This window comes from Macaca mulatta, chromosome 15 (genome assembly GCF_049350105.2).
Source record: "Macaca mulatta isolate MMU2019108-1 chromosome 15, T2T-MMU8v2.0, whole genome shotgun sequence".
NCBI lineage: Eukaryota > Metazoa > Chordata > Mammalia > Primates > Cercopithecidae > Macaca > Macaca mulatta.
Genome location: NC_133420.1, coordinates 17,460,783 through 17,474,446, shown reverse-complemented (window position 1 = coordinate 17,474,446; position 13,664 = coordinate 17,460,783). Strand labels below are relative to the sequence as shown.

General features: G+C 51.7%; 1 protein-coding gene and 1 pseudogene across 1 annotated transcript in view; one reads left to right on the top strand and one right to left on the bottom strand.

The window, feature by feature from the left end:
• Positions 1-9,972, top strand: part of GPR107 (G protein-coupled receptor 107) — an 83,971-nt gene extending 73,999 nt beyond the window's left edge. Inside the window, 1 exon segment of the mRNA XM_077967789.1 lies at positions 4,880-9,972. Within this exon segment, the coding sequence (XP_077823915.1) occupies positions 4,880-4,976 (97 nt within the window). The 3' untranslated portion in view covers positions 4,977-9,972.
• A 1,453-nt stretch (positions 9,973-11,425) lies between these two features.
• LOC114672875 (uncharacterized) lies at positions 11,426-12,325 on the bottom strand (annotated as a pseudogene).
• Positions 12,326-13,664: the final 1,339 nt, after the last annotated feature.

Sequence of the window (13,664 nt, the reverse complement as noted above, 5' to 3'; positions counted from 1 at the left end):
CCTGACACAGCTTCTCTCTCTGGGCCTGGGAATGAGGGCACTGTCCAAAGTAACACTGACTTTCTCTCTGTTTCCCCGTCTGTTTCTTTGACCGTCTCTCTTTAGGCCTACCGATTTTGGCACAAGAAGTTATCGGTAAATAATCAGCAAGTTAAAAAGTATTGGGTGCAGTTTCAATTATCAGACTTGGTAGCTGCCTCCTAGGCTGTGGGTCTCCTTAATAATCTGAACTACTTCTGTCATCTTGAGGAGTGAGAGTGGAAAGAAGTGTTTGGTGTGGGTTTCTGGGCCAGGAGGTTTTCTCCCTGGGGTTCCCATTCCAGAGCGCTGTCCTCATTCATGGCTGCTGTTCACCTTTTACCACTCCCTGCATTCTTTCATGTGGGCAGAAAACGAACGTGGAAATGGGAACTGGAGACTAATAGAATTGTCTCTTCACCAGGTCTCCCCGCATTTCCAGTCCAGAAAACACTTTTTATAGAAATGGATGTATCAGCTGGGTGTGGTGGCTCAGCCTGTAATCCCAGCACTTTAGGAGGCTGAGGCAGGCAGATCACGAGGTCAGGAGTGCACCCTGGCCAACATGGTGAAACCCCATCTGTACTAAAAATACAAAAATTAACTGGGCTTGGTGGTAGGCGCCTGTAATCCCAGCTACTTGGGAGGCTTAGGCAGGAGAATCTCTTGAAATCAGAAGGCAGAAGTTGCAGTGAGCTGAGATCTCGCCACTGCACTAGAGCCTGGGCGATGAGAGTGAAACTCCATCTCAAAAAAGAAAAAAAAAAGAAAGAAAGAAATGGATGTATCCATGGACCACTTAGACCCAAGCCACATTCGATTGCAGTCTTGTGTGGCAGAAGGAACCTGTGTCTCATTCGGCACTTTGGTGGCAACTACAGAGACTTGGGGCTTTGTGAGGAAAGGGGGTTACTGTTTAAATGTCAAGGAAAGAACGCTTATCTGCGGTGTAGATTGCTGCTCGGATGTTGGCCCTTCAGCTGTTCGGCCCCTTAAGTGTTGGCACCAAAATTAGGACACCTAGCGAGGTGCCTGTGATGCTGCTGAAGCCCCACCACGGCATGTTCCTGCCAGCGAGGCTTTTGGGTGTTCACCGGACCCAGCTCTCTCTTCTCACTGCTGCAGAGCCTGAGCTGCCAGGAGCGTTGCGGGCGCCCTGTCTGCGGGGGACTAGCCAGGTTTCCTCACGCCGTGGGGGCCCCAGGTGTCCCTTCAGCCTCCCGGAGGTTTGCTGGGAGAACAGGATGTAGCGCCCACCCCACCCTGGGCATCTGCCATCAGGTTTCTTCCTCTCCTTGAGTTCACTTCTGCCACTCCCAGTCCTGGCCACACACTGAAGCTCCCTGTCACCCGCCCTGCCTGTGACAACCTCCTGCACTCCCACACGGCCTTGCTCCCATTTTCCCTCTTCTCCCAGGACTCACCCAAGCCCAGGGTTGCCTCTGCTACCCCCTCACTGCCCCCGGCCCCTCCTGAACGCCAGGTCCCCGTCCTCCTGCTCCGCGTCGCCTCGGACTTGAAGCTGCACTCTTACTGCGTCACACCAAGCTGGCCCCTCCCAAGCGTTCCCTACCGGCCTTGGTGACACGGACATCTGCCCAGTCTCCCATAGCCATGGCTGAAACACCTCCCTCCTGCTCAGCCCGTGCGGAGCGTCCTGTAGGCCTCACTTTGTGCCTCTCACCCATAGCCCCACCCTGCCTCTTTCTCTGTGCCTGGGCTTTGTGGTGGCTGACCTCTTCACTCCCGATCCTCTCCCCTTCCTGTCCCTTCTTTTATTCCCCTGGAGACAGGGTCTCACTCTGTCACCCAGGCTGGAGTGCAGTGGCACTATCACGGCTCACTGCAGCCTAGACCTCCCTGGGCTTAGGCAGTCCTTTCACCTCAGCCTCCTTAGCTGGGACCACAGATGAACGCCACCATGCCCAGCTAATGTTTTTGTATTTTTTTGTAGAGATAGGGTTTTGCCATGTTGCCCAGGCTGGTCTCAAATTCCTGGGCTTAAGCGATCCTCCTGTCTCCACTGCCCAACGTGCTGGGAATGCAGGCATGAGCTGCCCTGGGAATACATGTGTGCCCGGCCCTTCCTGTCTGTTCTCCCAGGCTCTAGAATCACCTGTAGAGTGTTTTTGCAGTGCCAGTTTCCTGGCCACGTCCCTGGAGACACTGATTCTCACCTCCTTGTGCTCAGGATTTGTGCTTTTCTCACTCCCTAGGGCAGCCTGAGCAGGAGGCAGAACTGAGAACCGCTGGAGTAAGAATCAGGGCCATCCTTGGGTGACCAGGCAGACTGGCCCTGGACAGCCCTGCCGTCCTGTGTCCGCCCCTGGCTCTCTCCCTGCCTCTCTCCTTCGCAGACTGACTGGAGGTATTAAATATATATACTGTAGGCCGGGTGCAGTGGCTCAAGCCTGTAATCCCAGCACTTTGGGAGACCGAGGCAGGTGGATCACCTGAGGTCAGGAGTTTGAGACCAGCCTGGCCAACATGGTGAAACCCCATCTCTACCAAAAATAGAAAAATTAGCTGGGCATAGTGGCATGTACCTGTAATCCCAGCTACTTGGGAGGTTGAGGCACAAGAATCACTTGAACCCAGGAGACGGAGGTTGCAGTGAGTCGAGATGGTGCCACTGCACTCCAGCCTGGGTGACAGAGCGAGACTTCATCTCAAAAACTAAAATCAATATATATATATACCCTGTGAGTACTTAGCACTCTCTGACTGCCCCAGGAAATGTCCTGGGTTTTTCCTTCATGCTTTTTGCCTATTTCTTCTTCTTGGAAACTCCTCTGACTTCCTCCCACCCAGCTCCTCCACGTCTCATGACAGGCTTCCTGGCTTCCCCGGTTCCCCAGCAGAGGGGATTCTTCTCAGCCGGAGCCATCACCGAACCCGGTTCCCAGCACTCCCGTCTCTGCTGGAAGTGGCTTTGCAGTGTTGCTCTGGAAGACCATCTCTTCTCCTGGGCTGTGGGCCCGCTGAGAGCAATAAGTCCATTTCTTTTTCCTCTGTGACCTAGCATGAGGCCTGTCTTGAAGAGTAAAAGTTGTTTTCTCTCTTGGCCCACCATGTGGAAAGGAGTATTTTCTTAGAGAAAGAGACGGAGAAAATGTTTTTCCCAAGTCTGCTGTCAGGCCCATACCCAGGTCACAGTGAATGCGCTTTGCCTCTTAGAGTCAACGTGCATTGAACTCCTTGTCGTTTTTTAACAAGATGCAGTAACCATAGGACAGCTGTGTGATTACTGGAATGTTTCTGGAAGACATGGGGTCGCATTTCTTTGTAGTCTCAGTCGCTGTGGAGAGGCACAGGGGCTGCTGTGTGGCTCGGGACAGGGGCTTCTCTGGCTCATGCAGAGGCCCTACCTCCTGTGTCCCCGTCTAAAGAAGGTCCCTTCAGGAGCAGCCCTGTGCACATGGATCCCCCCTGGGGCAGGTGTCTTCCTAACGAGACCAGGCCTGAGACACAAGCCAGCTGGCAGGAAGTGACGCTGGGCGGCTTCAGCTGAGGCATTTTCGTCTTAGGGGATGCTTTTAGACTCACTTATAGCATCTATGGGATCTGGCCATATACCTTGTCCCAACTTTGCCATAAGTACAAATAACCTGTGAGTCTAAAGGACTTGTTTGAGAAAGGTCCGGGCTGGGAGCGATTCTTTGAGCCTGGGCATGGCAGCACCATGATGGCAAAGAATGAAGAGACAAAGAAGAGGGGAAGTTTTCTTCCCTTACCCCATACAAACATTTATTTACCATGAGGTCCAGCTGCATGCACTCTAGATGGGTCACATACACAGCCACTGTGTCACCACTGTGTCACCATTTGTAGGGGAAGGGGTGAGGTAGTTGGCAGAGGGATGGGATGGGTCCTTGGAAAGAGTCTGTTGAGTTGATTGATTGAATTTATTTTACTGATGAGGAAATTTCTTTTGGTCCACAATGGGGCAGCATAAATCTTCACTGTTTCCTAGTGTGCAGGGAAGATGCTGGACCAAGTGGCTTTTGACACCCAGTATCTCTGCCTAGTTCTCCCGCTACTCACAGAGCCGCCCACTTCCCTCATAGACCAGCTCACCTTCTGTGAGGCAAGAGATTATCCTCTTGAGATGGTGGGGCCTGTGCATGCGATTCCTTCTAATGGAAAGGACTGCCTTGCTCAGCTCCTCATGCCCCATGAGACCAGCGATCTTCCATTTTTAATTCTCGAATTCAACGAATGGCTCCATGGGGCCTCCTCAGAACCAGGCACCAATAGACAGAGCCCCGGGAGCTCACAGAGTGGAGGCAGAGGCCACGCGCTGAGGCACAGCCACATGGCCCAGCCCCCGCCTGCAGAAAGCAGCCAGTTCTCTGTCCGTAGCGGCCAAAGAATCTTTGATCCTGGAAGGTTCCTCTAAACCTGTGTTCTGTCCCCTGGCTCAGAAATGATCCATTATGACTGGTTATTAAAAATGTCTGGTTGGCTAATTAGCTTTCTTTTCTGAATGTCCATTACGATTCAGATTTCAGTCTCATAACCATCACTGTCACCTATCTATGCACTACAAAAATTCCGCAAGCTGTGACAAAAAGATTCATGACGATTGTAATAATGATAGCTGGTGTTTATTGATTAGGCACTCTGGAGAATCTCATTTTTCCTCATGACAGTTCTGGAAAGTGAGAATTAAGCACAGAGAGGTCAAGTGACTTGGCCAAGGTTACACAGCTAGTAAGGAATGGGCCAGGAATCAAACTTAGATTCGCCTGTTTCGAAAACCAACGCCCATCATCAGTCCTAACCACCGTGCTGTGGCAGACATGGCCTTTTACTAAGAGACTCTGAGATGTTCCTAATTGTTTCTTCTTTCCTTGTTCAGTGTGACAACATCTGGGGTGATGGAAAGTATGAAGAAAGTCAAGAAGGTGACCAACGGCTCCGTGGAGCCCCAGGGCGAGTGGGAAGGCGCCGTGTGACAGAGCCGACCCTGAGGATGGCACTGTCCAAGGAAACTGTTAACTTATTCATAGTCCTATTGGAGAGCAGGAGCAGCTCCTCCAGTGAACTATTGGCACCTCCGACAGTGACACCAGGGCACATGGCTGGAGCACAGTGCTGCGGAAACCTGACTTTGTACTCTCTTTTATGGAAACGATCTGTGGCTGGTTCAAGGCAGCTGGATCCTCCTTCAGGCGGGAATGGGAGGGCGGGCACAGAGAGGAGGAGAGGAAGAGGAAAGGAAGAATTCATTTTTTATTTAGGTTTATTTTTTTCTTCATTTGGGAGCTCTAAGGGGTATGCAGTTGTGACCCCACGTGTGGGGCAGCGTAGCAAGGACGGCTGGTGGAGGGGGAAGGAGGGTGCGAGGTATCTGTCTGAGGCTTTAGGAAATGTCTACTGAGGACCCCGGACTAACGAAGAGGGGCGGGGAGAGTGCCGTTGCCTGTTCAGGAGACAAAAATGAATGAAAACAGGTGACTTTGGAAAGCAAAGTCAAAACCCAGTTGAGGATGTAGCATCTGCCCCAGGATTCCTGCCCTCAGCATTGCCCCAGACCCTTATTCCGGATGCTTAGAGTGACCAGGACAGCAGCTCCTGCGGCCCAGTGGTCTTCTTTCCAACAGGAAAAGAAGGCTGTGATGTCACTGTCAGGGTCATGCCCTGTGGCACAGCCCAGGTGGTGGGAGGTGGTTTTCTGATTGAGATGTTGCCTGATGGATGGAAAGAAATGTATTTTTAAGTTCAAAAAGCATTAGCCTGTGGCATTCCCTGGACATCCACTCCCTGACAGCCCAGAGCAGCACCGTCTTGGCTTCCCTTCATGTTCGTGGCTTTGTGGTGTGTGATCAGAATTTTGGGGGAAATGGAAAGGAGTTTTCTTTAAGGAGCAGCTGGGGGCAGAATAGGTAGTCTTTAAGCAAATACTTAAGTCCAAGCAAATCATCCCCATTAAAAAGCTTTTCCTGTAGGCTAGTAGGATTTCTAAATAGATGAATTCAACAGACTTGGTCCCCATAGTCCAAGAGTATGTATGTGAAGAAAGTGAGCACGATTCAACAGTTTCACTCTCAGGGATTTTAGGATGGCGAAATCTTTCACAGAAACTCAGTGATTAAGTTCCCTTCCACACTTGCAGAGCTTGGCAGTGAACACAGGTAGCCACCTAAAGTGAGCAGTATTGCAACTCAGAAAATCATCTGAATAGTGGGACAAGCTCAGAAGGTCCATTGTGACTGAGGACTTAAAAGGAGACCAAACCATGGCCCCATCAGGAAAGCTTCTTAATGCTTGGGGGCCAGCTAGGTGGGGCTGCTTCCAAAAGCTGGAGCCCACCCCTGCCTGGGGCTTGTCAGAGAGCCACCCCTGCAGGGGATCAGGGACCTCCCGGGGGTGATAGTCGTGGTCTCTGGGGGTTGTTTTCTCACCTCTGGCTTAGAAGGGTCAGGCAGAAACCACAGGATGTGGGATCACACTCACTAGCCCAGGTTTGGGAACCCGAAAAAGTCTCCATTCAGAACATGGTGGTTTTCCCTGTCCCGTGCCATTTTATCTTCCTAAATGACTAACGAGGAAGCGGGTGTTCTTTTTCTGCACTTTGATTCGCCATCTGGGTTCTGTACGGTGCTCTGAAAGTGCGACCTGCCTTCTGGCTCATGTGGAGGAAGAGCAAGCGCCTTCCCAGGCCACAGCTGCTCACCTCTCGGCAGATATTTTAGGCGAGCATCCGTGTGTCTTCCCATCTTCAGGAGAAGGGTGAATGCGCCCTAAGAATTCACTCCTGGACCTTTGTAAAATTCACTCGGGACTGTGTGACAGAAGGGAGTTGGGGGGAGGATGGAAATATTTTTAACACTTTGTTTTCCTGTGCAGAAACACAATACCAGTTTTTGCAGAAATGTGTCTCAATCTGTGACTACCAAAGCCCTCCTTAGTCCTTCCCTCAGAGGGACACATTTGCTGTTTCTCTCGCAAGCAGATGTTGTGGATGAGGCGACAGACTCCTTGGCAAGAACGAAAGGTGTGATGAAACCTCCCTGCTCGGAAGGGTCTCCGTGGAGGTGTCCTCATTTCACATGCTGGGTTTTGCAAGCAAGGAAGCCAGGGAGGGAAGGAGCTAGAGAGAGGCAGGCATGTGTGTGGACAATCGCTGGAGCCGCAGCTGTCAGACTGGCACGGGAGCACCAGTGTTGAGTGTTCAGATTCCACGCGTACGTCTGGGCTCACTCACGGCATGGCCAAGTGTCTGCAGTGCTGGTCCTGACCCTTCCAGAGCAGCCGTGGACAGATGAGATAAGACTGTTCAGAAACAAAGATGGCCACAGCCTTCCTAACAAGGCGGTCATCTGGCCATGTCTGTATTGTAACTGGTAAAAGGCTTCAAGTCAGATCAAGAAAAGTCAAAACCCCAGCCCAAGATTGAGAAAGCAGGTGGTGGTTCCAAGCTTTTAAGAAATTATTGAAGCTCTCCATCCTGTTCTGTGAGCGTGTCTTCTCTTTCTCCTTCACGTCATAGCTATAACCCACCGTTCATCTCTGCTCTTGCGTAAAGATGACCGATGGCATCCAAAGCCAAGTGGCTTCACCAGCTGACAAGCCACCCTCCTGCAGCCTGAGTTTCACACTCCACTAGGTTCGTTGTCATGTGGTGTTTGAACGGTTAAGCCCTTGCAGTATTTCAGGGATCGGGCAGAAAATATCGGATGCACATAGCAGAGCCATTGGTGGTATTTACAGCTTCGCTTGGTACTCCTCACTGTTTCTGCCTATACAAAAGATCCATGTTTCCTTTGAGAAATCTGTTGTGGACTGAAAGTGCTGCTGGCTGTGAAATTTAATAAAATGTGTATGTTTTGCTAGAAAATTATTTCTTGGACAATAGGAATAGTCATTGATCTCTAAATCCTGGCTCCTAACAGTGGCTGAGGACTTGGCAGCCCATTTCTTGGCCCCTCAGTGCTTTAAAGTGTAAGGAGCACTGCATTTGATGATGTTGAATATGACTCTGGTGAATCGTAGGAAGCGCTTGTGAGGAGATGCTTGCTTCAGTGTAAAAGATGCTCATGGCCTGAGTCAGTTGAGTTTTCTTTAAAGAAACCACTTTAGAGTGAAATATCCAGGGTTTCCCCGCCCCTGACACGTCCAGCCTACCAAGGCAGCACACGGCCCCGTAAGTCCACTTCGTGTGGGTGAGATTTCCTCCTGCATGATGACCTCATCACCATCTCTGCTGTCTCGTCCCACAGCCTCCCTCCCTCTTCCCTCCTCCTCTGCCCTCGCCCTTCCCCCTCCCCCTTGCCCTCTTCCTCCCCCTCCTCCTCCCTCCTCCACTTCCTCCTTCTCTTCCATCCCTCCTCCTCCCTCTTCTTCCCTTCTCTGCCCTCTTTCTCCCCGTGCCTATTGATCCCACGTAGGCTCATTCTGGGCACGGGCTAAAGGCTTTGGTGCATTGCAGCATTTTCTCCCAGCAGCTGTGTGACAGATGCATTTTTCTAAGCGAAGGAGAATTTTCTCAAGAGCGTGCATACTCGTGCCATATATTACTGCTTTGGGTCATACAGGATGGTCTTCCTCCACACTAAAATGGGTGTCTTGTTTTGGTACTTACAACAGTCTACTCCAGGCACCCAGTCCTTACAGACCAAGGAAGAGCATAGCGATGCCTGTTGGAGTTGCAGATGCATTCTGGCCTCCTCCCCCGTCCTGAAGCATTTTCTTCAAGGAAGGCTCTTAGAACATTAGGTAGTCTGCTGAGGTTGTTGGCCCAGCTCCATACACCCAGTAGAAGAGCGGAACAACTCGTGCTTCATGCTGCCAAGCTGCTGTACTTCAAAGGAAACAGATCCTAGCCCATTCCCGCAGCCCTGCTTCCACACTCCACGCTTCACCCCTCTGCTTTTCTCTGACCCGCCCCTGGCCTTGCAAGACTCACCGTAAGCTAAGTCCAGGGTGCCTCTGGCCTGCGGCTTGATTCTTCCCTTTAGGATTCAGCAAGTTAATGACTTCCCCGCTACAGAAGGTAGACTTGGACTTGATACCTCTTGGTATATCAAAAAGGTATTCATCCAGAATGTACCAAATGTTCTGAAAGACCCGCTCTTCACTCCAGTTTTCCCTAGGGTGTTTCTGGCAGGGCGTCTTTAAAAGGCATCCACCTGAGTGGACGCTAATACTTGTCACCACCTGGAAGGTGGTTATTGGTCGGCAGGCTGAACATACTCCACATTCCCCAGAGGCCACTTCTGTAGCCCAGCGATGCATCTGAGCCTCTCTGCGTGGTTTATGCTTGAAAAATAGATAATGCTTTTAGATGGCTCACTGCCAGGCCATGGGCCCCGCACATCTCAGGCCCCGTGTGAGGGAGCACACTGAGATGGTGCGGGAGTGAGTGGGCATGGCTTGGCCTCGCTGCCTCAGGGACCTGTTGGGGTTCTGGCAGCAGGGCGTCTGCAGGTGGGACGGCGTTCTGGGCAGAGTCAGAACGGTCAGAATGAAACAGAACAGCGAACTCACCCAGAGGGCAGCTTATTTTGAGGCAGGGTTTTGGATTTTGGAGGGGGCAGCCAGATGAGGCAGTGAGCCTTCAGAAGGTCAGCCTTTGGAGCACATAAGATTAACTGTTAACAGGGTCCAGAAGTTGTGTCCACACGGGGGCTTTGACTCTTCAAACAGCTTTTGCAGATCGTAAATTGCATTTGCCTAGTCATGTGACCTCAAAAGAAGTCAGACATATTTAATCCAGAAATAGTTTCGTTTGAGGGAGGGCTTGCAGGTCTGTAAATAGCATTTGCTTTCCTGGTTAGAGATTGGGATGCAGAAGGAGTTTTCAGTATTTTTTTTTAAAACACTAATCATTGAAGAGTATTTATGTAAACATATAATGTATAATGGGTGGGGGATCCAATCAGGGTGATGTACGGGCTGAATTCTCTTGCCGTGTTGCAACATGTGTAAAATAAAGATTATCTGGCAGAACCGTGTGTGTATGAGATCCAGGGAGTCGCCAGCTCCTGGTGCTTTCTCTCCTCCACCTTCCTCTCATAATTTTTTTTTTTTTTTTTTTGTGATTTTTGTTCATTAAATTAGTTAACTGCCTCCCACCAGTTCCTACTGACAATAGTGACACCTACTAGAGAAGTTCCAGGCATCTTAGCAGATCTGTGGCAGCGCAGTGAAGACCCAGATGCCTGAAAACCGGTTGTGGGTTACTGATGTCCTGCTTATGCTGGAGGCAGGTGATGCCTTGTGAACCAGTGTCAGGGCACTGCTGCCATTTGAGGGGAGATGACGGGCCTGGCGCAGAGCCCGCACTGTGACAGGCGCAAGCGCACCTCCTCCTGCATCAGTTAGCAATAACTCTGGGTTACCCCAGTTGGAAGCAGAGAAATCCAGGATTTTAGACTCAAAGCATTTTTAGAAGTCATTCAGTTCCAAAGCCCATATTTTACTAAGAATGTTTTAAATTGAGGCCTATTTTACCTGCAGTAGAATCCTTTTTTTTTTTTTTTTAGACGGAGTTTTGCTCTTGTTGCCCAGGCTGGAGTGCAATGGCGTGATCTCAGCTCACCGCAACCTCCGCCTCCCAGGTTCAAGCAATTCTCCTGCCTCAGCCTCCTGAGTAGCTGGGATTACAGGCATGCACCACCATGTCTGGTTAATTTTGTATTTTTAGTAGAGACAGGGTTTCTCCATGTTGAGGCTGGTCTCGAACTCCTGACCTTAGGTGATCTGCCTGCCTTGGCCTCCCAAAGTGCTGGGATTACGGGCGTGAGCCACTGCACCTGGCCAGAATCCATCCTTTTTAAATGTAGAGTTTGTTGCGTTTTGACAGATGCATGTATAGTCCTGTGGCCTCCACCACAATCAAGATGGAACATGCCTGTCACCCCATCCAGCCCCTTTTGCCCCTTCCCGGTCCCGACTGCCCCCTTTCTGAAACTACCACAGCCCCGGCTCTGATCCCACCATAGTCTCATTTGCCTCGTCTAGAACTTCATGTGAATGAAACTGCGCCGGGTGCCCTCTTTCGTGTCTGGCTGCTTTCACACAGCATACTGATTTGTGATTCATCCCTCCAAAGCCCTGCCTTCAAAACTGCAAAAATGGGCCTAAAGAAGGTTCTGCCGCTGCCCACCCACATCCTTCCCCTTTTTCCCCCAGCTATTAAGTGTCGGAGCTGAGACAAGAACCCAGGCCTGCTGACTCCAACCTTGTTGGGATAATAAGGATTAAGTCAAGGACTTGGCCCAGTTCCTGGCACAGGAAGGCCTCAGAGAAGTGACTGTGTTGGTTACTGCCGTTGTGCTTATAAAAATGTGAGCATGGGCCAGGTGCAGTGGCTCACGCCTGGAATCCCAACACTGGGAGGCCGAGGCAGGCGATCACCTGAGGTCAAGAGTTCAAGATCAGCCTGAGCAATATGGCAAAACCCTGTCTGTACTAAAAACTACAAAAATTAGCCAGGCGTGGTGGCGCGCGCCTGTAGTCCCAGCTACTCGGGAGGCTGAGGCAGGAGAATTGCTTGAACCCTGGAGGTGGAGGTTGCAGTGAACCAAGATCCTACCACTGCACTCCAGCCCGGGCGACAGTGAGACTCCATCTCAAAAAAAAAAAAAAAAAAAAAAAAAAAAATTTGAGCATGAACCTCAGTTCACCAGATGATAGAACTTCAGAATGAAGAGGAGAGAGAATCCCTGTCCGTGGCCAAGGTTTCCCAGTTAGTGGCCATGCCCCACCCACAGCTGTTTCCGCCAAGCACCAGCAGGAGGCATGGGGTATCCTGAGAGTGGAGAGCCCAGGATTCAGAACCCAGGATGAGAGACGCCAAGGCAACTCGGGAAGGGGACAGCTGAGAAAGACTCGGGAAGGACCTTGCTGATCATCTAATCTAGTGGTCCTCAAACTTAGCGAGCACCTGAATCCCTGATAGGGTTCCTGGGGCGCCTGAGACTCAGCATTGCTAACACACTCCCGGCTGTTGCCAACATGGCAGATCGGGACCACACTGAGAACAGATCCAACCCAGTTTTGTTCCCGAGTCTTGGGTCAGTCTCCAGCTGGCGACACAGACAAGGGCCCACCTTGCACACAGCTCTTGTGGGACAGAAGTCAGCGGCTCTGTCCTGCCAGGGGGCACTGCAGTGGGGACCAGGTAAGAGACGGCAGGCAGGTGCTAGCAGGGGCCTAGCTGTCCTGCTGCTCCCCTGAACCATCCAACGTGGAGCCCCCTTGCTGTTCAGGTCTCTCTGGCTCCTTCTTCCCCTACCGCTCGCGTGGAGCTTTGCCAGTTAGAAATTCAGGGGCTGACTGAGGAGGGGCTTGAGAAGCCTCGGCGCCCGTGGGTTTGGCGTTAGGAAAGCCCACGCCCGCGAATCTGACCCCGGCTTCAGTAGTTGTGCCTTGCACCCTCCTTTGATCAGTGTCAGCAGAGGAAGAGCCACCTGGCACAAAGCAAGGGCTTAGCAAATGAGAGCCCTTCAGTGCCTGTGGCGGGCTGGACTTCATCCAGCAAGACCACCTCAAGAGGGCGATAGGTCGTTTCAAGGTCATTTCAGAACATCCCCTCTGCTTCCTCTGTTTGCTGAGCTTCCCATCACTAGGACCCTGACTGCACAGACACCAGCTAGCCAGGAGCTCCAGTGTGAGGCCGAGGAGACCAACCTGCTCTGCTGGCCCCAAAGACGCAGGTCGTGCCAAGCTGGTGTATTGACTTACTCTGAATATAAGCACCCACAAGCACTTACTGTCTGCAGCACTGGAACAGGCCTGAGCATCGCAGTTGCTTGGTAAATACTGACTGGACTTGAACCTACACCAGCGTCCTGGGAGGAACAGTTCTGTCCCAGGAAGTCTGGAAGCCAGCTTGGTGGTCGGCGGGTATTGTCAGGGGAGCCAGATGCCTCCCAGGTTGGCCGCCCTTGTCGGCTGCAGCATCTCATTTCTTCCCATTGTGCAGGAGTCTTGTCATGTCATTGGTCATCTCCGGCTGGTCCATTCTGATTGGCAGCTGCCACTGCTGGAAAAACATAACAGTCAACAACTCTAGTCTGATAAGCAAACTGTTTTGAAGTCAGAGAAATAACTGGGTCCTGATCATCACGAGGCCGGGGGCTTTCTGGTTGTTCTGATAAAACAGGCAGTGCAGGCTAAGTCTGGAGCAGATATTGGCCCCAACATGTGTTTCTGAGAACAGCCTACCGCTCCCGGGCCCCAGGACCCTGGGTAGACCCTCCCTGCCCCTACGCGGGCTCCTCATCACAGCTGCCCTTGAGTGGCCTGCCCTTCACCAGGAATCTGTCAGGTGGGCAGATCGGTAGCTGTAGACTCCCTCAGGCTAAGTTACAAGGAGGCTGGGTAAGTACTCACCCTGAGGAAAGAAAGCGCAGACTTCCTTCCTGGCTGGCATCAGCTTTGCCCTCCTGTAAGCCACCCGCATGGTGGGGCGTTTCTGAGAATCCGTCCTGAGCCCCTTGGCACTGGCCTGCCCACCCCCACGAAGAGAAGCACGCTCAGCAGTTGGGAACTGGATGTTGGGGGGTCGGTGTGACCCACTTGGGAGCTGCACCTTAAACTGCTCCTTCCCAGTTTGCCAAAGGAACGCTGACCTCTGCAGAAATGAGGAAGCTGCTCATTAACACACGTCCGCAGGAATCGAGCTTGCGCCCTGC